The sequence below is a fragment of the Eleginops maclovinus genome, chromosome 15, assembly GCF_036324505.1.
Source record: "Eleginops maclovinus isolate JMC-PN-2008 ecotype Puerto Natales chromosome 15, JC_Emac_rtc_rv5, whole genome shotgun sequence".
In the NCBI taxonomy this organism is placed as follows: Eukaryota; Metazoa; Chordata; class Actinopteri; order Perciformes; family Eleginopidae; genus Eleginops; species Eleginops maclovinus.
Window position 1 is genome coordinate 12,714,549 of NC_086363.1, and position 25,833 is coordinate 12,740,381.

At 38.6% G+C, this 25,833-nt stretch overlaps 1 protein-coding gene across 1 annotated transcript in view; it reads left to right on the forward strand.

Annotated features, from left to right (window-relative positions):
- Positions 1–23,951, forward strand: part of syndig1l (synapse differentiation inducing 1-like) — a 38,009-nt gene extending 14,058 nt beyond the window's left edge. Inside the window, exons 3-4 of the mRNA XM_063901529.1 lie at positions 11,774–11,911; positions 21,171–23,951. Of these exons, the coding sequence (XP_063757599.1) occupies positions 11,774–11,911; positions 21,171–21,329 (297 nt within the window). The 3' untranslated portion in view covers positions 21,330–23,951. The remainder of the gene's footprint in view (positions 1–11,773; positions 11,912–21,170) is intronic.
- The last annotated feature ends 1,882 nt before the right edge of the window (positions 23,952–25,833 follow it).

The following is a 25,833-nucleotide window of genomic DNA, read 5'->3' on the forward strand; positions in this document are numbered from 1 at the left end:
AAGGCTAGAACCAGAAAAGCGCCAGAAAGATCAGATCTTGAACCGGATCCGGTTTGGTGGAAAAGGGGAAATACAGGTTTTTGTGCATGAAAATGGTCTGCAAAGGGTCCCACAGCCCCCTGCCTGTACCGCCTCGTGTGTAGTAGTTTGTATATTGAAGGGACAACACACATTCTTTTACTTGAGTTGCAATGTATTCATAGCTAAATAATTAGGGGAAACATAATGCGAATAAAATACGAGAACAATGCTCTATAGCCGTTAACATACTGGATATCCTGAATCTTGCTCTCATGCATTCGGCTCATTAAAATGGAAAAATCTATTTTCACCTGCATAAAAAATAGCACCCGAGCTATGGATAGGACTCGCAATTTCTATTTGTCTGCCATCTGTTAAACCGTCTCCAGTGCATGAAATTTGCATTTATCAGTCTATTTCATATTCACATAATGATCCAAACACGGTGGAAGTCTGCCACTCTGCAACCCTTTCAATATTAATATCCTCTCTTCAGCTTTTCTGATTGAACCCTTTTTATTTCAGCACAGGCAATGCTGCGCTAAGACTATGGGTGTGGGTGGTAAATCAATAGTTAGATCAGTTTTTGAATAAATATATTCCAAACTGCCCTCTGCCTCACCTCTGCAGCCTTTTAAATCAGGAGGGGTTATCCGCTCTCACTAAATCTGAGGGGACACGAGCGCTTTCGCCTTCATTAAATCCAAAATGTGGTCACGCTGCAGTTCAGTGCACACATATTGTTCCTTTCCTGAAGGGTCCGGCATCCATTATGAGCCAGTGTCATGTACTCTATAGTGAAATCTTTTCCATTTCTCATTAAGCAGTAAATGAAAAACTGATCTCTTTGATTGTTTCAGTTCAACAGCGGTCTTTTCTGTTGGATTTTAAAGCTTGCTCTAAATAAATATTGTTATTTATCCCATGCTTTGATGCCCCTCTCTGAGATGCATAACTCTGCTTTCCCTGGTTCCAGAAAAAGTCACGGAAATTGTGACTGTGATGGAATAAAAGCTTATTTTGCTGTAAAACGATTACGTACCAAGAAGATACACTATACATGTTTTCAAGATACATTTTCATTCCCACTTGGTACACGATAAGGATCTAGTATAAAAATGATTGTGACTTGTTTCACATAGTAACAGATCATGTACATTTTAAATAAGATAGCTATGGAAAGACTTGTTCAAATATACACTATGAAAGGCAATTTACATTAAGTGTGAAAGAAATTGCAACCAAAAATAAATTAAAAGGTACAGTGTGAAGACACTAAACACTGAATGATGGTTGTTGGATGGGGTTATTTAGTTACACTTAACATGCTGTAGGCACAATGCATAAATACTTAATGCCAACTGAATGACCATCATTGATCATTGGGAGGAAGCACTCCCCCACCACCTTAGCAGTTGTTTAACTGGGGACCAGGGTAATAGTGATAGGTTCATGAGGATTGGTTGTCTTTTTGTGTTAGTGGGAGTTTGCCACACAACAGCTCTGTCCCTGTACATATGCAGCCTCAGGCCAGGACCACAGGTACAAAGGTATTATTTCAATGTAGCTTTCTTTCTACACACAAAGGCATTTTAGGTCACTGAAAGACTGACCATTTGCAAAACCCCTTCAAGGGTGAAGATTTGCAGTAAATCTGTTTTCAGGGTTGACATGAACACAGAGAATCTTTTGGCCTGGAGACATTTTGTGCTATGATGCACATCTTACCTTGCTAACAGGATTTTTTGAGAACAAGGGAGGAATGACCCTGCTTTTAAAAAGAGCCATGAACATTGGGCTAGTCCTCAGTGGGCCCTTATTCCCCTAATATAACAACTATTGACACACCTTAAATCAATCAACTGAATCAACAAGTATTCCTGCATCTGTAGCAGTGGTTAGGGTATAATGTTATGACGTGGTCAAAAGGCATTAAAGTCTGTAAACTCAGTAATTATTGTCCCCCTCTTTTCTTAACATGCTGCACAACATTAGAGAACATTAGGTGCTTACTGTGGTCCATACACTGAGATAGAATTACATAATACAAAATGCATAATGGCCGGGATGTAATCATTCAGAACTAGTTAATTCATGAAGACGTGTTTTCAAACCTCAGGAAATATAAATAAATTAGTAGGTTTTCCCAGTGACCACACTCAAAAAGGTGGAGTAAGAAGACCACCAACAAGGAGAGTGAGAGATCAGTACAGGTTCAATGTGGGGATCAACTTTCAAGGTACACTTTATAATGTCCAGATTTATTTTCATCAAATGAACATAATGTTTTGTATATAAAATGTGTCTTTGAATGTCAAAAAGTTGGTTTGAACAATATTTTAAGTAGACAAAGTTGAATGTGAAAAAAAATTAGAACAGTAAGTAGAAAGTTGCTAATATTAGAAAGTAGGAAAAAGAAAGATTATCCTCATTTCTGCTTTTAAAAGTTCCTGGAAAGAAATAAAGCACCAGATCATTCTGTGTCTCTCTCGCCAAACTTCGCCAAACTTCCTTGGTGCTTTGCTAATCCTTGCCTGAAAGCCGTCTCAGAGTATTAAAAGTAAATAATGAGAGCGATTCTTGTGTAATGCAGAGTTACATCACCCCTTTGAGACGATTACATGTTCTGTGAGCAGTTTCTCAGGGGACAGTCCTGTAACGATTGTCCATCAGTCTGTTGGATTTGGAAAAACAAACTAAAGGGACATAAGGCTTTTTGCGATGTATGGAAAATAGGTTTGCAGATACCTTACGCTTCAGCCTTATAGCCACTCTGTTGCTCTCCATTACTCAGGCAGGTCACTTTAAAACCGATGTGAATATGTCAATGAACCCTGGAATATGCAATATTAAACTGCTGTGTGCAGAGGCTAATCGGTTACACTCTACGTTATGGATGCCATATCTGCTTATGTCTAATGCTGCAATCTGAAAATGTTAACAGGTAATGGTTTAGTTATACAATCGCTGGTGAGTTTGGATCTTGCTTCGTGTGGGATAAATAAATGAGTATGTTCATACAGGTCTAAAGTTGATATTTATATTGTTAAACGAGTCCCTCCTGCAGTCCTCTGGGTCCAGTGTAGACGTGTGTGCATTTGCTCACTGCAAACAGTATGATTTGTAATACATGAGTATGTTGTTATTACCTCCAGATGTCATGGTACTTCGTGAATGGTTGAAGAATGGGCAATAACAGGTGGATACAAAAATTGTGTTACATAGTAATGTTATATGATATAGTTTTTTGTTAAAGTAAATGGTTAGACAAAGCAAAAATCCAAAAGTTCCCTTTCAGAGGGAGTTTCTCTCACACACACACACTGCCTGAAAGGCCTCTGTTGAGCTCGCACTTGTTGCTCAAACACATTGTACTTGATAGGCTAATAAGCCATGCATCTCCATGCGGTTGACCAAACATAATATAGACGGCCAGCTAACCAATCAGAGCAGACTGGGCTCTGGTTTCAGACAGAGGGGAAAAAGAGGTGCTGCAGTACAGGCAGTATTAGAAAAATAAAGAGCTTTTGAACCTTAAAGCATATCAACACGTCACCATAGGGGCACAACTGATACTTATTAGCATAATAGGGCCCCTTTAATCCTCTGAGCTATAAAATACAACACATCATCTTTTCAGATTCTTATGAAAAGACTCAAGTCGGTGGAAAAACTTCCCAATTTGGGGAATGGGACGATCCTAAAGAATGTAAATGCACCATTGATTTCGCCCATGTCTGCTCCAAGTGAAATTATAGTTAATTATTTTTAAAGTTGTTTTTAGTGGTGACTTTTATATATGATCTGTGAGTTGACCTATGGATCATAGATGCTTAACCCTTCATCTGATCTAAAAAAAAGTGTTTCTGGGACATGTATTGCCTGTGTGAGAGACAAAGTAGAGAGGCAATAGGAAATGAGGGGTGAGCAGGGGTGAGCAGGGGTGAGCAGGGGTGAGCAGTACCGGACATGTTGTGGTTGTTGTTCAGCACCTGGAACCTGCAATCATCGAGGGCGCCTAAACAATTATTTTTCTTAACAGGCATGAAATATACAAGTGGTATTCTGGTCTCATGGGACAAGAATTTCTTGTTATTTTTTGTCAGATTTAATCACCGATTTCTTCACAGTCCAGTTTTGCTTGTGCACTTCAACCTGTTTACACAGAGAATACCAAGTGTGATGTGTGGCGTTTCCCCGTTGTAGCCTCATTACACCATCCTAATTTGCACACCTGTCAACATAAGGCCACGGGGCAACGGAGAGAGAAAAATAACAAATATTTTGTTCATTAATTCCCTGCATGTAGTACATTCCCCCAGACGATCGCAATACATGTTTGAGAGCAAGGCACTGATGACTCTTATTATTGTGATCACACAAGGAGACGGAGAGTCCCTCTGAGGTTCCTGAGTTTGGTGGACCTCAAGGGGGCCCAGACACTGCGTAAATCACAAGGTCGTATTAACCGCGCACTGGCGCTTTTATTTCTTTTTACCAGACGTCCCCTTTGGTGGCACTCACACCACCAGATAAATTACAAACCCTTAAGAAAACACCGGGGCACAGGCTCCTAAACCGAAATAACTCAACATGAGCATCTGGAGCATCGACACAGAGTGTGGTGTGGCATTAGGACGCCACTGAATATTAGTTCCTCGCAACAGACAGGGAGGCAAGATGACCAGCAGATGACTCTTATGCAAAGCGACCATACGCCATGTTTTGTAGACATTTAATTAGATAAGAGGGAATCATTAAGAAGCCTAATGACTTGGGCCTGCCTGCAACGTGTTTTTTTATCGACAGAGGACATTATTGAAATAGTTAGCCTTTGTCAGACACCTATTAATGATGCACTATAATCATACTAATAATGCATTGTAATCAGCCTGTAGCACTGAATAATTACAGTTATAAGCACTCATTATTATTAACAATGCATTTAGCAAAGTACTTATCCCACGCAGTCTCACCCAGAAAGAATGTTGGAAATGTACATTTTTGTAAAATCCCAGATGTGTTAAATGGCATTATATGCATATACAGTATATATATATTACTGCCAAATCATGCAGTTTAATCATATAACCCATTTTACCTATGCATTTTGGATGTGGGCTTACCAGAATGTCACTGATTGACTAGTTATTATGTTTTGTGATACTTCATAAGTCATCAAAAAATGCTTTAAAGGTGCCATATTTACCTTGGCATAGTTGAATAAGGAGGGTTCTGTACATTGAACTGACATACCCTGAACCTCAAACCATTGTTTCCTCCTTCAGGTGCAAATCATGAATATGCATATCACAGCGGTAAAACGGGGGAATTACAACAATCTCTTTGTCTTACGTCACACATGGTAGTCCAGCCCCAACATTTGCATACACCAGCTGCTGGAAACACTAACGCTAACACTTACCACTCCATAACGTTGCTCTCCAATCTCCGACCAACTGGCTGTTCTTCAAATTCATCGGTTTCCTCCTCCGATAAAGACTCAAACTTGTAAGGTTGGATGCCAATAGCCTCCATGGTTCATCTCTCACAGTTTCAAGAACTTACTTCTGTGGTCTCTGAGGCAGCCATGGGTTGTTCCTTTTAAACCAGCCAATCAGAGCAGTGTACGTCATAATTATTTAAATGAGCCCCCAAATAAGGAAATTCAGCTTGTTTCATTCTAGGACCAAATCATAGGGTTGTAAATGGACCTGTAAAACCGCATCTGGACATTTTTTGGATCAACCAAAGTTATATACCTTTTTTGTAGACATCAGAGAACTATTTAAAATACCAGATAGATGCCTTCTATGGCCCCTTTAAAATGTAATTATCTGTCAGAGAATAATTAATGAGTGCTTATAACTTTAATTCTGCAAAGCGTATGTAAATGTCACGCATTATAAGTAGCTATAGTTTGTTGACATCACACTTTTTTTTGTGTGATTGCCAAAGAATACTTACTCTCTTTCAGGATTGCAAATGTGCTAAAAATGTCATTTTCTGCCGTATTGCATCTTTAATGCTCATTAACTTTGCCTATGCATTCAGCCAAGTAATTGAATTCCCTTTGGTTGAGAAGAAGCTCCTTCCTGCATCCCTCTAAACCTTTACCTATGTGTAGCTGCACAGTAAAGCCATTCATTAATGTAATTCCAATCGCTGGCTTTTGCTTCATATAGTGGCTGAAAAGACAATATTAATTTCTGTCTGTGCTTTGATCAAATTCAGTGTGATCACTTATGTGTGTTTGTAGTTTTCTATCTCTTATACATTTAGGGAAAATAGCTGCATTTCTCAGATCCAATAGATGTTTTTTTTCCCTCACAGCTTACGACCTTTACTGGCACAAATGTTATCTGACTATGTTGGATGTGGTGTATGACATCAGAGGAAGACAGATATTCACATTTTCCCTATAGAGCCCTGTGGCGTCTAATTAAATAAGTCCGCTCTCACAACATGTATTGCATCCAAAGCATATCAAAGACACATACATAAAGAAAACTGTCCGTTTGATATATCCTCAAGGACAATGAGATATTTATTTGTGTGTTATTTATAGGGGAAAATAAAAATGTTGTTATCATTTTATTAAAATAGCCTAAAAATGTGGTAACTAATTTTGTACAACAGATACTGTCTTTTTGCACTCACAACATAAAGCCAATATTTATTTATTTAGCTGTCATATGTAACTCATGAACTGGGATCATCTCTGTTGCGCTCAGTTAGAATTTGTGAACGGGTTGTACAAAGCAAATAAAAAGAGAAGCAAATGTGACACCCTGAGAGACACTTTGAACACAGTGGACAGGTTCAATTGAAGGATGCCATTAAAATTCATGTTCACCCTCAAGCCAACTTCTTATGATTACCTGTCTCCCAGACAGGAGTTATGGGACGAGACATTCACTTGACATCAGGACAAAAAATGAAAAGGTAAAGACAAATCTCTGCGGAGAATGGAGAGCAGCAGGGGGATAAAAAAAAGGACAGGGGAACAATTCCTGCATGTTGTGGAGGCAATTTGGAAACAAATAAATTACATGAGCCCTCCTTTTGGTTATGCTGTCATGGCAGAGTGGTGAAACCATCCATTAGTTCTCCATTACCTGTCAGCCTGTTGCCACAGGTTGACAGGATTTACGCCCCACAAGACATATCTGAGCGCAGCGAGCACCGCGGCATGCATAGTCATTAGGATATTCTGGTATAGGGGAGGTGGTGAGCAAATGTCAGCACACACACAAGCTCATTAAAAGTCAGGTAGGAAATCTATAAACAATATTCTGTTTACTTTAAATCAAGCACAGCTTCTCTGTCAATCCAAAGCCTGTCAGTTTGACCTGCACACTTCTGCTTTGCACAGCTTTGTCAGAGATTTCACTTCACGGATGTACTTAAAAAAATATAAACAATAATAGAGTGCAGGAATGAGTACTACAACCTGGAAATATATAATAGTAATTACTTAGGTCACTTTGAAGCTTGTTTTTAGTTAGAAGCCTGAAATAAGGTCTGTAGTTAACATTTTCATGTTTTGTTCTATGACATAAAATAGGAGCAATTACACCACTTGTTAATGCCTGAGGCTTCTGTGTTTCCTAAAAACGACTAAAAGAGACAACTAAATATCATCTTGTGGAAAATGTGCCACTGCTTTTAGCTTAGCGGTGTTGACGTTAAGTTCTGCGATCGTGATGTGGTTTGATTATGGCCAAGCGTTAGGTATTTACTTCTGGTAATTGTTTGTCCTCTTAAAAAGGATAAAAGTGGGGTTGCTATATTGGACTACCTTACTGAACAAATGAAGTATCATAAACATTATACCAAGGGAGTCCTGGTGATGCTCACATCCATGTTGGCCTACAAAATCAAGTCATCCTTTCACCCCTCTATAGTGAGATCAAACTCACATAATTGCTCCATGAGACGGCTTCCCAGTAGGACTGGGGGCTTGTTTTCATCTACTTCGGATCTCCTTGAAAGTTTTATGATAAATCACCTTCCTGCATATCCAGACAGCTCTGCATGTAGCTTCCTGTACAGAACATGCAGGGCTGTCTGCAGCTCCGCACCGGCTTCAGCTGACCTCATTGTTCGCTCGCCTGACTGACTTCCTCTGCTTCTTTGACTTCTCTCTCCCTTCTCCGTGGTATGGCCTCAGGAACAAAACAGCTAGCATTTCTGGGTGATGTATGTTTTCATTCTCCAAACAGCCACAAGGCTGAGCAGATATTGTCAGTAAGCTCTGAGGCGCAGAGCAGAGCTGAGATTGCGATATAGAATTAGCTGAAGGCCATGAAGGCAGCCCGACATTATGCAGAATGTAAGCTGTTTTATTTTCATGTGTTATGAACTTTTTATTTATCTTTTGCTTTGCATTTGGAAGAGAATGAAAAAAAAAGATTGATCGTCTCTGCAGGGGTCTATGTTCACATCTTCCACTAGATTCATAAACTCCTCAGCTTGACAGTGGGTAGAGGCACGGTCTGAGGCTGCAGAGGCGGATAAGAAAGATATTGCTTGCTCAGACACTTTGGAGATTAATATACTCAATTTGTCCTTTAGGAAAGTTCTATTTTTGGATTTAATTTTGAGTGTGTGTGTGTGTGTTTGTGTGTGTGTGTGTTTTATGTTCCATTAGTGGGCAGGGCCCCCACACACGTCAACCACCCACCCACTAATCCCCACCATCAATCAGGCAACATGATTTTAAGGGCCACATGTTTTTAAAACTAATTGAAAACTGTTTCACCCCTCAAAGCAAATTCATTCCTAACACCCGGTTACATCAATTTATATTTCAATACAAAGCTACCCCTGCACTCTTGCTTATTGAAATAAAACACTTACAGTGCACACAACATAATTTAGATGTTTTGGGGAGAGTGGTTTGAAGTGCCCTTGTTCATTTAAATTATTTATCCACAAAAAATATGCCTTACAAAGCTGACGTGGTTTTTTTTCAGTTGTGGTTTTCCTAAGAAATAGCTTAACATTTAATAAGGAAGCGCAGGAAGAAGCTCTGGGGCTGCGGCGCCCCTGATTCTCCTTCATTGATTTTGGCTCAAATTTTAATGAAGTGATAAAACGCCCCCCCCCCCCAAAAAAGACAGTAAACAAAATGTCTGTGACCGATGCCGCTTTGATTTCACAGCAGCCAGAGAAGCCTTGCAATTCAGGAGTAAAAGGGAACCATTATCCCAATGCAAGTCAGCTATATGATTGTTTTAAAGCAAATATAAGCCCTAGAAAATGTGTATCCCACATTGACATGGACATTGGTGTCAGCTGTAGCTTTGCTGGAATACACAAAATGATGTAAAGATTGAAATATTAATCTCGAAATCCATTTGATATAACAATCAAAGTCCATTAGGTGCATATTCACAAAAACACATGCAGGGATTTAGAGTTTTAAACCAACTGACAAAAAAAAAAAGATTATATGTCGTGACAAGATGTCAGATTATGTCCATGAAAATGAAGGACAAGCATTTCCTTTGTCGGATTACCATCTCAAAGGTGATTATTGGACGTTTGATAATGTCCCAATGTTTTGCCTGATTTCCTCCATCTCTGATTGAAATATTCAGCTTCATATTGAACTCAATTTCTTTGACACAACGGTACATTGTTTGCCTCGATTTCTTTCATTTCTTTCTCGTGTTCCACACTCGTCCTGGATCATCCTTCAAACAGGATGATGTGTGAAGGATGCAGCTTAATGGCTCATATATAAACCCTGGCCTCAATCTGCGATTCCTTTTCATTACGGGCACTGTGGAACAATAAATCTCTATTCTTAGTTTCTCCTTTGTTGTCGGGGAAAATACGCTTTAGATATACGTTGTTCGCCCAAAAGTAGTCTAAAAAAAATAAATTGTAATGAACACTGATCATTTCTGCTGTGAATTAGGACTCAACCCCCTAAACAGTTTGCAGATATACGAGTGTCTGCTCTCTTTTGCTGAAGGCGTTTCAGTTCCTTGTGAGGAATGTTGTGTGGAGCGTGAAATAGTTTCATAAAGCTTAAGGGAGGAGGTGTGTTTGATTCATCACTATTTCGCAATTGATATGGAGTGTACTGTCGACCGTAGCTTTCTTTTAAATGCCATCTGTTGTTCGGATGCCAAAAAGTGGGAATCTGCATATCACAAAACTAATGAGAAACTAATGGCGCAGCACAAAAAAGTCCATGAATGCGAGCTGTGACATTACGTGGAAGGAAATGATCCGGGCATGCAGTGACTCGTCTATGTTCTGTTTCCCATTACGCAAATGGCTTTTTTCTTTTTCAATAAATGCAGATTCTTTTTTCTCCCAGTCGACTTAAAGATCACCTCTTCTGAAATCACACACAAACAGAGAAAAATACAAAGTCAAATTGATGCATCCTGATAAATACAAGCACACAACTTATAAAAGTATACCTTATAACAAAACTATAATAAAATATTATAAAGAAGAATCATCTCTACCCGCGCAAAGACAAAACTGTTTTCAGGGTTTTGTCTAAACCAGGTAACAGGGGCGCTTCGCCCTCATACCAAAATGCAGATTTTCCCGCAAAATGTTAAAGTGACGCCAGAAAAGAATAATTATGTTTGTAAAAAATGGGGTAACTACTCAAACAATATCAACATCGTGTCAAATACAACGTCAAACAGCATAGACAGCTTTGTCTTTAATAAGCTCCGAATAAAGGGGATCCATGTCCGGTCGGTGTGCCGGTGGACGAGTGGCACCAGCTTTACACTTACAATTGTGATTTCCACCTACTATATTTTTCTAGAAAACCCAATGGTTTTATTTATGAAACTGCCTCAATCCACTGTATGTCTGCTACATCACCAATGATCAACTTGACGAATCTTCACAGGAAATGGATGCCCCGTCAAGTCGAAGGAGCGTACTACAACTCAACAACTAAGACGTAGTTTTGTAGTGAAATTTTCCAAAATCTTTGTTTTCGCAAGAGTTAAAACAGTCAGAGCTGGAGTATGCTACTTACATGCATTGAGTTTGCGGTTTGTTGGTCGTGTCAGGTTCTGGTGACTTATCTTGCATGTTGGGCAGTGTGAATTGGCTCTCACACTGCCCTGTCTCACACGGTCTCATTATGTGCTGGATGGGTGCAACTGGCCTGCGGCGGGCATCCCTAATGAGCACAGCCAGGAGGACTCCGAAAAGCAAAGCTGAATTCTTGTGTGTTTTTTAGACTATAATGTGTGTTGTATATAATGAAATGCTTAATGAAATCTGTTGACTGAAAAAGTTCATTTAATACAGGAATAAGACTACATACAAAAATAACTGACAAGAGAGAAAACATTTTTGAAATATGTATGACTAAAGATGGACCAAAATGTAATGATTTGTCTCCGACTCAAACTGGAATTAACTCTGTAGAAAAAGGACTGAAATGTCACTACAAGAACACTGAACGTAAAAGCTGCCTGAATTAAAACTGGTTGCAATTGATAAAAAGTATTGACTGTAGATAAATAAATAGGACGACTTATTAGAAAATACTATGAGGAGATCTCTTGGAGAGCGGTATCGACATTTGAATCAACTCCTGGAATGATGCAATTAACTAAAAATAAAATAACTAAAAATGAAAAACTAATTTTTTAACATTAACTGGCAGAATCTTTTAGTGCTGCATCACCACTCATAAATTGTACGGTGAACTTAATTGATGTGTGTTTTAATCTGACTTGCTGTTTTTTCTGCACAGACGGACTGCTCCAGCGACAGCGAGAGTGAGGACAACTTCATAGTCGTCCCCCCACGAGACCACCTGGGCCTGGCCATCTTCTCGATGCTGTGCTGTTTCTGGCCCCTGGGAATCGCAGCATTTTACTTCTCACAGGGGGTGAGGACACACACATATGACCACATGCATGCATCGCAGACAACTATGAAGTTGTGGTTTGTCACACATGCGGGAAAACACAGCATGTGCCTCCTCCCACACACACAAGCATACATGTGAATCTGTACATATGATTCATCACAAAAATCGGAAGGCGTCTCTCACATAAAAATAGACTGACAGCTGACTCCCTCACTGCCAGCGCAGGACCGCTTCTTACCGGCCAAGCCATCAATACCTCAAGGCCAATCTTTAACGGCCGCTTGATGCTCTGTAAACAAGCTGTAAGCCGTCTAAAGGAAAAGTATATAACTCACTTTCAAGGCTCTTTTATCTGCAACCCCCAAAAAACAGGTGTTGCTTAAATTACAGAGAGAAGAGACGACCTTTGAACTATTGGTGTTTTGAAGGGGATTGAAGATGAATCGAATTAAAGTTGCACCTAAGATTTTAACGTCAATCTCTCAGACACATTACACACCCTTGTTTTAACAATTTGAAAGAAGTATTTGTGGGAAGAAATGAATAAAAGATCTAGGATTAGTTTATCAGAGATTTGTAATTTTCTTTAGGACTGTTTCAAACTGTAGGCTCATGCTTTCGTGCACCAATATTAAACCGTGTCTTTAAGTATAAAAAATATATTTATCACTTGGGTCTTCAATCATTAAAAGGTTATATATCAAATAGTGATGGCTTGCTAGATATATTTCAACTTGCACAAATCATGTGAGAGTTGTGGATCATGAGCACACGAGAAAATCCATATTGACAGACATGTGTTCATGTCCGAGAAACCAATGATTCAGATCAATCAGCGTCCTGTGAGGAGCAATAGGTATGTTTTAGTACTTGGGATGGGATGTAGGCAGGCATCTGTTCGTTCAAAACAACATTGTCAGCTCCTAAAAAGGTTGGTGTGGGTGCTGCAGCAGAATCAGTTATCAGTATCAGACTAGAGAGAATTAACTGAAGAGCAAGAAATAGCATAGAAGGCTTCTTTTTTAAATATAAAAAATAGGTTTTTCTCTTCTCCTGCCATGTTTTGCCAAGAGTTTGATTGACAGATGAGTCATCCAGTCCCCTGCCAAATATTTTTGAAAGCACAGAACCTTCCCAAACACTTTCCAAATGGTTCTTTGTTAAAAACCATCTGGCACGTCAGGTAAACGGACATTTTTTTGACGGAAACATAAAACCGCATAGTTATGAACGGTAAACATGGCATTTATTTCCAAAGACAACAAGTGTGTTTTGAGAGTGCGACCTGTCATGGTGTGACGCAACGGTGTTCATTATGAAGCTTTTGACATTAGCAAACTTCACATAATGGAGAGCTAATGGATTCCAACTGGACTTGAACATGTTTTAAAGTATGTAAACACACGTACTAGAGGCAGGCAAGCTTTCCAGTCAATTGTTCTGCCTTTGACTATAAATTCTATATCAAAAGCTTGAGCATTTAGCTGACTTATCTGCGGGGGCGAGGAGTCCGAGGCAGATTAAGCGGTCAGTGAATTATATTTTCAGAAGCTTATTTATTCTTCCTGGATAATTATGGGGAAGTGATGGCTGTGTTTAGGGATGGATGGTTTTTCTGCCAATCTCTCTCCTTTAGAAGGTGCAGTCCACAAGAGCTGTCAGGAAAAGATACGGTGGGAGTCGGGGATCACTTCATTTTATAGCTCAATACCCCACTTGACTGGTCTTCTTTAGATTCAATCGTTCAGGGATCCCCCGTAACTAAATGAATTAATGCAGGAAGGATTTAGAGCAGGAAGATTGTAAGGTTTGGGCAGAGGATGAGGTGAAATTTATATATGTGTGGACTTCTGTACTGAGAAAAGCGTGAAGCGATCTGTACTGAACAACAAAGTCTTTGTCGTTAACATCATATTTAAGGACTTAAATATATGTTTTAAGAGTAGAAATCTGCCTAAAAAAATGCAAAGCCATGTTATAACGCCTTCTCTGCAAACAGCTTGGCTAATTTCCCGAAAGACTCAGACCCATTTTTGTAATCAACTTTAACTTTAGACTTTCGTTACTGCTGTAATGAAGTACGTAATACCAGAATTTAAGTCACGTGCTAGGTTATACTACTACTGCAATACATTTTAAATGCCAATATTGTACTTTTTCCTTTCCTACATTTAGGCAAGGACAGTGGCATCTTTAGGAACTATTTCTTTACAGATTAATTTTATAAGGTTATACAACACACAACCTCAAATAACAAATAAACAATGACATATGCTGTAAATAAAGGTTAACATTTCCAGGAGCACTAAACAAAGTAATTAAAATAAGCTCCACATATAAACTGAGGAATACAAATTAATGCATCAATAATCCTAATCCATTAATTCTACATTCATCATTCTAAAAGGAGACGTTGTGCGTTTGTCCTTTGACTTCTGGTACTGAAGTTGATGTCAATACTTTTGTACTTTTACTTATGTTAGATTTTGAATGCAGGACTTTTATTTGTGTTTGACTAATTTTAGTAATAGCAAAAAGTAATAGATCCTTGTACTTCTTCCAACACTGCTACAGGGTAACCAGATGCATTATGGGTTATGAAAAGGGCAGCAGGAAGCGGTGAGAGAAAACGTTTTTGAAGTAATAGCACATCAGCTTTGTCACTTACTCCGAGGACATTTACAAACAGCTTAGCGACTGTAATAGTGTGTGGATCAATAGTGTTTTTGTCCCAATGGAAGGTCACTCCTCATCAAACAGAGAGCTGCTGCATGGCTTCCCAAGGAGAGGAGTGTGAGCAAGGTCAAGAGCGAACACACAGAAACAAACAGGCTGCCATGAACATGCCCATATCATATTTGCTAAAGACTACATCCTTAATTCCGTAACGTCTTTAGGGTAAATAGTGCCGTTTTAGGATTCACCGCCCGCACACAACTCAGAATGTCTACCATACTGTGGGTATCTGGGGGAAATTAGCTTGCAGCATTTGATTGGGAAGCTGAATTGAGTTTCAATTATTGCCACTAATAGGGTGAGTGTTTTGTTTTGAGATGCTGATAAATGTTTCTCTCGGCTGTGAGACATCTGTGCTGGAGACTGCAGTGTTGAGGAGCCGAAGCGATTCCTTTCACGATTATGCAAATAAGACTCCCCTGAAGTTATCTTTCGGCTTACAAGTCATAATAATGGATGAAAAACGAATGAGCTAATTATTGCGAAACGGTTTTATGCATTCACTTGCATGCCTGTGTGGGGGAGTTGGAGAGACACCACACGAAAAGCATAGAGAGGGAAGGAGAGAAACAGGGCTTTGTGTGTTGTTTATTTGCGAGAAAAACCTGTAAAGGGTGCAGAATTGACTTCCGAGAGCACCTCGCAGCGTGAGTCTACATGCAGCTAAGTCTGAGATGTTATCTTTTTCTCTATGACACCACATTTCAATCATTTTGTCAAGGTTGTGGAGATAAAGCCATAATGCTTCCAACCACTTTCCTCTCAAGGGAAAAAAAATCCACAAAGGACGCTTGTAAGGTATATTATACAAAGCTAATGCTCACAAACACACATAATTACTAGACAGTGTATAAAAGTAACCATGTTGTCCACATAGTATTCTTATTAGCTATATCCCTCGGGAAGAGCCACAGCATGCGTTCATGGTTAGGTGGAGAAAAACAAATCAATTTGGTTTTAATAAGTGCTTCACTGGAAAATCAAATAATAAGCATGTGCCCTTCAATTCAGCTTCCTTCCAGTGATGTCGACAATTACACTGTCCACCATTACATTATGTCTCTTTTCTAGGATTCGCTCTTCCTAAAGACCTTGCTGTGGGGGCTTTTGTTTCAATGATTACTGTATTGACATGGAAGCTAGTGGCTCTGGCTTGAATACATGTCCTTTGTCTAGATTTGCTTCCTGACCTTTCGAGGCATTTGTCTAAAGAGTCTTTTTCCCCGGCTCTCATCTGGCTGTCTTTGTCTCACACTATTAGACATTATCCTCTCAAACCTTCTTGGCACTAATGTAGCAGTTCACAGTGGGAAAAATGGTAAATTGTGTTCTTAGTTATTTAGCTCTATGGATAAAAGTGCGGTGCTCAAGGATTATGTGAGATGCAAAGCTGGCTGCGTCATAAGAGGAGAAAAAAATAAATAAAGCAAAGTGCTTACAAAGGGCTCTGACTGACTCTGCCAGGGCTCCCTTTCCAGTTTCTTAGTGTAAGCAGGATAATTATTTGCACTGCAAAGCAGGATAAAGGTTTCAAATTCACCTTTAACTTTGTTTATTGTGCTTTTTGGTTTTTTTTCGGCAAAGAAATTACAGTCGCAATATGAGTGTAGGGATCTAAAGAGTAATATAAGTGAAAAAGCATGCAAATAGTGTGAAAAGGAAACCACATTTCCTGATTTGATTTGGCCCTGATGCATTACTGCGGTGAAAACGAGCAGAGGCTATGAATAATACAGTCATTTAAAAAACAATTCCAGGTACGTGTACAAATGAAAAAGGCATAAATATTAATTAAAAAACAAATGTATAAATAACCAACAAAGAAAACTGGCACAAATCCAAAACTGTAGCCTGTGTAAGAGCAGTTTTTGGTTACCATTTCAAATTGGTTTAAATAGTCATGGAGTTTATATTTTTGGTTCCTGACAAGACAACTATTAATCTCTCCAGCATGTGTGACTGCAGGTTCACCCTTCAGTTATTCGTGCACAGTAAAGGGGAGCCACAGGGTCAGGTACCTGAACCAGCTGGCTCCTCTCAAATGAGGAACAGCAGTGGCTCCTTTCCAAAGTCTTCCGTGACTTTTTGCCGAGCTTCTGTTACGACGAGCGAGGCTAGGCATTCTACAAACTAACCTCACGAGAGCTTCTGTTATCCACAGTCTGATGGCTTGCGAGCAGAACTGAAGGTCAAAACAAGGATTCGTGTCGAGCCGCGCTTTCCTGTTTATTTTTCTATTCACAGCCAAAATTGAAATCAACTCAGACTCCCCGTCTAACTTGCAGTCTCAATCCCTCTTAACATCAAGAGCAAATAGGAAACGTAACCTCGTCAACTTGGAGCTTCCACTTCCAAAATGAATGGGACACATTTTTAGAAGAGACGACCGTGGCCTCAGGATTGGAGGTCTATTGCCTGCTTCATCACATTCACACACCATTATTGTTCAAATTAATTAAATGTAATAATGAAGGTCGTTTCACACAATCACACGGTACATTTCAAACTGTTCTGAGATATATTCAGTGCAATAGAATGTCCAATGTATTGTGTTATAGGTACAATACATTATGGCTGCATATTGACTGAATCTCATCAACTAGGAAAATAATTGATAATTTGGTTTGGCATTTGGACTCAACAGAACATAAATTAGTTTCGGGAAAGACAATCAAGATGGGAAACGAAAAAGCCAATACAAAGTCTTCACAAAGCCTCGGAAACAATTTCCACTGTGCATGTAATTTCTGCCCCGGCACTGGCCTCTATTCAGCTATGTGAATGAAAACAACAAATCAAAACACAAGTCTTTCTTCCCTGCATCTCCCTCCTGGCATGACATTTCATTCAAATAGCCAGAGATAGCTAAGGGAAATACAGCACAGGCAGCACTGTAAACACTCAACAATGGGCAGGATATTCAAGAGAAAACACTGCTCATTGTTGTCTTTTTCAAGCAAATTACTCAGCTTTTTAGCAAACAGCATGGAATGATACAAGAAGAAAGAACCCTTTTAGCATCAATTGCTGATGTTACGGATCTGGCTAATTAATAAAACTGGCCTCAGTAGGATGGTTTACTTAATCTCATTAATTGGGGTTCCTCGTGATGCTTTATTTAACACTCTCAAATGGGATTAAATACTAGAAGCAGTGTGTTTAGAAGAAAAACTCCAGGGGGCACTTTTAAGGTTTACCTTAAGTTATAAAGTATTTAAAGCTGCTGTAATCAAAAACGTGTTTTAGTATGACTTTACTATTGTCCTAAAACACGTTACCTCTAGGACGCCTTTGGATAATTTCCTCAAATGTGGCACCAGCACTTGGACTCATTGATGAACTGCTCAGATTTTTCTGGTGAAAGGTCCCTCAGAACATTGTTTTTGGTAATAGGAAACATGATTAATGACATACATGGATTTAAAATGCATTGACATACAACAGTTAGGAGGTGATTTGGTTTTAAAAAAAAGTCCCCTTTCAATACATTTTTTCAAGACACTTGAAAGAGAACCTTCCCCCGACTGCAATGGAAGCTTTCAGGTGTTTTATATTGTGGGAAGGCCAAGTAAAACCCCTTTTTTAATGGTTAACACCACACAGAGGATCTTTATGTGTCTTTAGTGGGTTGTAATGCATTACAAGCTTAAATATATGGTAACTGGGTCATGCTCATGGGGGTTGTTGTCTGGGAAAATAAGTATAAAAACCCTCTCTCTACAAAGCAAGAATCTGCTTTTTAATTACCTGTTTTTTATACAGCCCTTAAATGTACATAGGTTTTTTCATAAAATCCTTTTATAAATCTTGTTTACCTGTCAATAACAGCACTGTCAAAATGTACGTTAATCACTGATTCTTGAAACTTTGCCAAAAACATGTCCCACTAAGAAAAGTGCTAATTCTGTTGGAAATGAATAACATTTTCATGAATAAAAAGAATCAAGGTTATAATCAGAGGGTCTTTTGCACAGATGTAAGGTTCTTTCATAGTTTTAGTTTTAGTTTTTATTAATTTAATGATTATATAGGGGCCCATTGCCTACAAAATCAGTTGTCCTCGGATAGGAGATAATCATTTCAACTTGATTAAAAAAACAAAAAGTAATAATTTAATAGAATAATATTCTTACCAAATGAAAGAGTACATTGTAATATGTATTAAAAACTACAAACAGTGAATTTTGAATAATATGTACCATTATTTTGTGGTTGCTCAAAATGCGTCCCACATATTCGTCACCACCGTCAGATATTAATAAAAGGCAATAAAATCAGCCAACTACAAGGGCAACTACATTCCTGAGGACCCCCTTTTCAAACCTTCAGCTTTACTGTATGCTTCAAGATCACTCAAGCTCCTGTAAGTTTGCTATTTTCTCTAAAACTTGTACATTTTTTATCTGACTGCTACTGTCACAACCATAACATGTCAACACCGTCTCTTTTGTATAGAAAATATTAGATTAGATTATGACATAAATGTATACTTTTTAAGACGAGGTCTGGGGTAGCTAGCAAACGAGGGGAAACAAGATGGCTAATGTGAACAACTCATGCATGTCATGTAAAAGAGTAGGTTTTTGTCACCACCGTCAGACATCACCACCGTCAGGTTTTCTGTCTGACGGTGGTGACAAAAACCTCCAAATTGTCCTCAAGGGAGGCTAAAGTATATTTTTTTACCACAATAACAATACACTGCATGCTACTACCACCATTGATGAACCATATATATATATATACCATCGGCCTATCGCCCAATCCTAGGGGATGAGGTGTGCCTTCTCTCTTTCTAAATTCACTATTATGCCATGTTCATTTGGCTTACGTCATGGGGGATGCACATAGTGCACCTACTACCTACCTACATAGCACATAGTACACCTACAATATCCCTTGTAGGCTATGCATCTCCAATGACTAAAGCCAAATGAAAATAGCATGACAACATTTAACCAAATATATGTTAAAACAATATATTTCCACACTTGAATTTGTCATCTGGTATTGGTAAGACTACTCTGACTATACCTTATAGGAGGCTGAATTTTCACTGGGGTCAGTAAAAAGTAATATATGTCAGTGGTAACCGTCAAACCTTAAACTCTTAAGTCAAAGTGTTCAATATGTCACTCCCGCTTTAGATGAAATGCAGCTTTTATAGTAATTACACTCAACTTTGACTTAATGTCAATGATAGCTTATTGCGTCATTGAACCTATATGTTTCTTATTGAATGTTTGCCACAGTGTTCACAATTGTTATTTGTTATCTGTTCTTCACGTCCAATATACAGTTTACAGAAGAATATTATGTATTATTTTATGAGTAGGGGGCACTAGATGACAGTTTAAGATGATGTCAGTGAGGAATTGTAATCACTTTATTTTTTAACTATGATGATATTTGATGATATGGGGGTGGGGTACTTTTATTAATGATATTGCTTAATTGTACCTTAAGTTCCTTAATGAAATGTTTATCACATTTCTCACAATTGTTATTTGTTGTACCAAATTGTTAAATAAAGTTGTTAAGCAAGGCATTGACTTAAGTGGTATACATTTTGGAATTGTATGTTGTAATGAGGACACTGTCACCACCGTCAGATTAGTGTCACCACCGTCAGATTAGTGTCACCACCGTCAGAGGGAGTTTTATTTGTTTTAAATGAATATGCGTGTAATCTGTTTCTTCAGTGCTGTTGAGTTATTAAAGTAATAGTCTCTTTTCATACAAAAATGTGTTTTTTAAGTAAAAAAACATTACTTTGTCTGTTTAAGCTAAAAGTTAACGTTGTATGATGTAAGATCTTTTAAAGGAGCACACGCGAAACAGTATAAAAAATGAGCAAAAGTGAATATTCAACATTTAACAGCATATATGTGTACTTAGAATGCCAGATAATGATTTAAAAGCTCTAAATACATATTAGACTAAATACAAATAAAAAATAAATCACTTTTTATTGTGTCTGACGGTGTTTACAAAAACAAAGTAATGACTGGAAAAACCTATTTTATGAAAAAAATACAAAATGAGGAGGTTGCACCGGTACATTGCTGAACAGCCAAGACCTTGGCCTATAATGATATAACTTCAGATTTTGTAATTTCACAAACTTTTTACTTTCAAAATTAAAACCTGTTTTATCCAAATTCCCAAGAATCAGTGTAATAATAACTTAATCTATTCTGCTCTTTGTCAAGTGTCAAGGAATTATGATAAATCGTTTTATTTCTCATATGTCATTTATCATTCAGTGCTAGCAGCCGATACAACCACAACCTGCAGTCCTTGACATTTTCAAACTAATTGCCATTTTTAGTCCTGCCATGCATGATGAGCCCTCCTGGGTTATGCCGAGCCGCTCGGTCAATAAGCCCATCCTCCACTTGCATGTTTTCCTCACTCCGCCACAGAAATAACAGACAGCTTCTGTAATTATGGCTCTTTTGAAAAATGGGTCACCTTTTCTTTTGACTAACTCCAAACTGTATCTGACTTTCTTCTTGTCTTGCTTTACTCCTTTTTCCAGACCACCAAGGCAGTGAACAAAGGTGACTTCCCACTGGCCAACATCGCCTCCAGACGTGCTTTGTTTCTCGCTGCCCTCTCCATCACTATAGGCACCGGTGTGTATGTGGGGGTGGTGGTTGCTCTCATTGCCTACCTTTCTAAACCAGGACACATATAGCAGTTGCACCTTCCCAACCATACATCTCCGGGGAACCCAGGAAGAGAATAACCCCCTCATGGGAACGCCGTTACTCCTGCAGACTTTGAGGAAACTTTTTTTTTTTTTCGGGGACGTACAGTTTTCTCCTCCACTTTCCCTTCTTTCCGTCTTTCTCTCCCTGCAGGCCCTCTGTCAGCAAAGATTAGCCACAGTGACTGGAGAGAGGTCAAGCTGGAGGGAGAGAAGAAGGGGAATTGGGGAATGACAGCATTTTTTAGTTGGAGTCCAGTTTGCATCCCATCAGCTTAAACCCCTGTTGGCTTCAACCTGTTTTGGCTGGTTTTTAACTTCCAGGACTCTTAAAGACACATCAACAAGATAACACTTGGAAGATCACAATGCACAATTAAAGAATATTAAAAAAATAGAGGTTGGGGAGAGTTAAAAGATTGACGCAAAACCACTGAACTAACTTAATGTTTTTTGAGCTGGAGTTAAAATAAGAGCCTCTCTGTGGAGTCTAATCTACTGTCATCTTAGTTTAGCACCCAGGACTGTCTTTAATAGACCGTGAGCTGCCCTCATTGGCTCAGAAGGACGAAGGCTGTGTTGGTCTCTTGGCTGACTGACCCACAGTAGACTGCTCACATTTTGTTGAATTGTGACAAAGGAGGGCTTCATTTCCCCGAGAAACTTCATTAAAAAAAAAAGAGCTAGACAAGACTTCTAATTTCAATCAAAAATAAAGGCCCTGTGGAAAAAAAAGAGATCAAACGTGATCAGAGGCGTCTCACTGAACAATATGGCATGAGTTACAAGAATCTCAATGGAGCCTCAGGCCGAAACTAAATCTCTGAGAAGGTGTCCATCCATCGAATACAGGCCCTGAAATCTAAAAGCTGTTCATGCCAGATAAGGTTTGCCTACATACATGCAAATGTGCTTTGTTTTTATGTTTGTCTTTTTTTATTTGTCTTTCTAGAGGCACCTTGATAAAATTCGCTTTAAGGAATGTTAATTTATGGCCTTGGAAGTAAAGCACACATGTGAGGTGGCCAGATGGTTTGAAATTCAGGGGGAAACGGTGCACAGTGTCTCCCAAAAACACTGCTCATGGTGAGGGAACGCAAAACGAAACATCGGCCGTTAACAATAGGCAAGAAAGTTATAAATCAGGTAGATAATGTCATTAAAAAGCAGGCCTTATGTTTCCTCCAGGGCTGCGTGTATAAACAGAGCGCGGCGGCCTGACAGCTTTGAATTCAGCTGTGATCAATTATTCTTTGCATGACTCGAGCTATGCCAGCAGTATACTGCAACGCATGATTGATTGGATTAAGAACTTGTTTTTGTCACATCATAACAAAAAAGCCTAAATTAAAATTGATCAGGCGGTGAAAGGGGCTCATATTTTGTGCCACGCTCAACATTCACCAATGAAGCTATTAATAAGAAGGATATTTCATAGCAACAACGCTCCGAGACACTATGTTCCTTCGCAACTTTCAAGAGCTATTACTCGGGTTTAAAGACAGACATGCGACAGACAATTTCACTGATTATCTTTGTATGAAGGGCTTATTAATGACAGCGATTTCAGTTTGTGTTTTTATTTCCTACATTCAGGCAGATGGTAGTTCAATCCTCCAGAGAAGACATTATACACTTAGTTTCTCTGCACAGGTCATGCATTAGTCATACCTGACATTTATTGTGCACAATTATCTCCCTGTAATGGCTTTTATTTTCTGAAGGAATGTCTATTCTCTGGAGCACAACCCTAAAATAGCACAACCACATTAATTTCACTAATAAGCCACTTTTGGCGTCGCTGGCTGCTGTCAAACCCTGCAAGTAAACAATCCATTTAGACATCCTCGCCTCTGTGAACATGTGAAAACAACCATGTAAGTCGGTTCCGCTGTGCTAATGAAGAGTGAATATTGCCTGTATGCTCCACGGGGGGAATTTTCCATCTCGCTTTGCCTGAATAAAACTGCAGTAGGCTCCCAAGACTATTCTTTTAAATGTTATTTTTGGCTGCGTGTATGAATAAACATTGAGGCAGTCGGATAATGACAAGCTGAATGCTGATTCATTTTGATCGGGGCCCTTGGAATCAGCTCATTGAGTTTTAGTCATCTGAAAAGCTGGTTATTACAATGTAAATGTTTGACCTTCGACCCTTTTGATGAGCTACTGATTCCACACCAATGTACGCACACATCATGACCATCACTGTAACTATACTGAAAGACCCTGTCCGTCCGTTCCATCACTTGGAGAAAGTTTTATTGCTGATAACGATGAACATGCTTTGTGTTATGTAGCGTGTCATTCAAAAATGATGTGTTTTTATCTGGCTTCTTTGGCAACCTGGTATTGTGCAATGTGTTACAACAGTACGTGGGTTTCAATGCTGTTGTTATTCCTTCTCATTGTGATGAGTTAATGTACACATCCGCACAACAAAGACATTTGCTGAATGCATTCCTCAATGCCAGGGTGATAGTGCTCTCTCTGTGTCGTGCCCTAAAGCGATTAAAGAAGATTACATTTTTTTATTATGTTTCTGGGATTTTTTGTGTGTGTGAAGGCAACGTGTAAATAATGCAAATAAAGACATGTTCAAATGTAATAACAAATAAATCAGAAAGGAAGGATGTCCTTTCCTAAAAGCAAGAAATATTTTTCTCTGTGGTTTATATAACATGAAGCTCTGTATCGGATTTATATCCCAAAAAACGACCTGAGAGAATTGGCCCAGTACTTGAGATGCTCGAGTTGTCCTTAAAGCGAAAGCAAACACAGACTGAGTCACGGATTGTGGGTGGTTTTCCCAGAAAAGAGAGAAAAGAGGAGCAGCTCTGAAATGTGTAGCTGCAGTGTTCTCATACAGTAGCTGCGTGCAGTAAACTACACCTTCCTTTGTGCTGTCACCATCATGGTTATTGAACATAAACGCTGAGCCGCACTCAGCTCAACACACTGAATAACACAGGTACAGGACAGACTGACATTTCAAACTGTGCCTTTATATTATTTTGATAGTCACCTTCATGCAGTATAACAGAGCATTAGGGGGCTGGGATCGTCAGGTATGTGGTGAATTGTCTTCAACAGAGGGGCCAAACCTTTTCTGTCTGACATATGCTGACAGCTCCATCAGATAAACTCAACTAAAAATGAAAAATGAATGATAAACTGGATAAACTACTTCTTCTGTTTATTTTTACTTTTAGCGAACTATTTTAATATTCTTTTTTACTTTATACTCAAACTTCTAATGTTCATTTATTAGTTAAAGCCAACTATTTAAACTGCTTCCCTTTTTATTGTTTAACAATTTGAACTGTATCCATTTGGGTATTATAAGTTGTCTTAAATGTGTTCCTCTTATCCTTTATGCATTACTTAAAACTGACTATACAAAAAAATATGATCAGTTCATTACTTTAATAATTTAACTATTTTAACTGATTATTCAATAGGCTGGTTTTTGCTATTTCTACAGTTAGTCCCGCAGATTTAGTTTTTAATTTAATTTCAAACCATCAATTTTAAAATAGTGCATCTGTTAATGAAAATGTTTAACCCTTTTTTTAAAATGTTTTACTAAATTATTAACCTTTAAGTCAGAACTTTTAGCCAACTATTTCACAGCCATTTCTTTTTACTTTTGTAATGAATTCAGTAGCTACTATAAGAAATTACCAACACTTAAATTTGAACCTTTTAACCATTACCAATGTTAATGTAGTTGAGCCATTTATTGCTTTATGCTAATTATTTACACGTCATGTTTTCGCTGGAGTTGTAATATGCGATTCATTGATTGATTGATCGATTCATTGATTGATTGATGATCAGCTAACTGATTATTATAAATCTAAGACCATTGTTACAACAATCTTTAATCTTATTTGGTTATGTTACTCTCCTCTTTAAAGAGGCCCTATTGTGGATTTTTTTAGGTTTTCCCTTTTCTGTTGTGTGTAAATGGTCTGCAAAGGTTTAAATCCCAAAGTTCCCTTCCTTCTGACGCTCTAACAAATTGTACATGATAGTCTTAAGGGGCGGTACATCACTAAAGCAGTTGACCAATCACAACAGAGCTGGTTTCAGACAGAGGGTGAAAAGAGGTGCTACAGCACAGGCAGTATGAGAATAATAAAAACCTTTTTGAAGATTAAAGCCTGTCATAGTAAAAGCAAAAAATACAAATATAAACCTGCAAATGTGCATTATAGGGCCTATTTAACACAATTATGTGGATATATTTACCATGAATCACTACTTTTTTATGGTAATTTGAAATAGAAGTAGCCCCCTTAGGTATAATACTCTTGTTTTAAAGCCACAAACTCATCCTAGGTAGGAACAAAAAACAGAATCGTTTTGTAAGAGCCGACTCAGAGGTATTGTGATTTAACATGGCTGGCCAGTGTTCATACAACAAAGGTTGGTGTGACTGCAGCACTAGCTGGTAAGAGCTCTCATTACAGGAGTGAGTAAGGAGTGA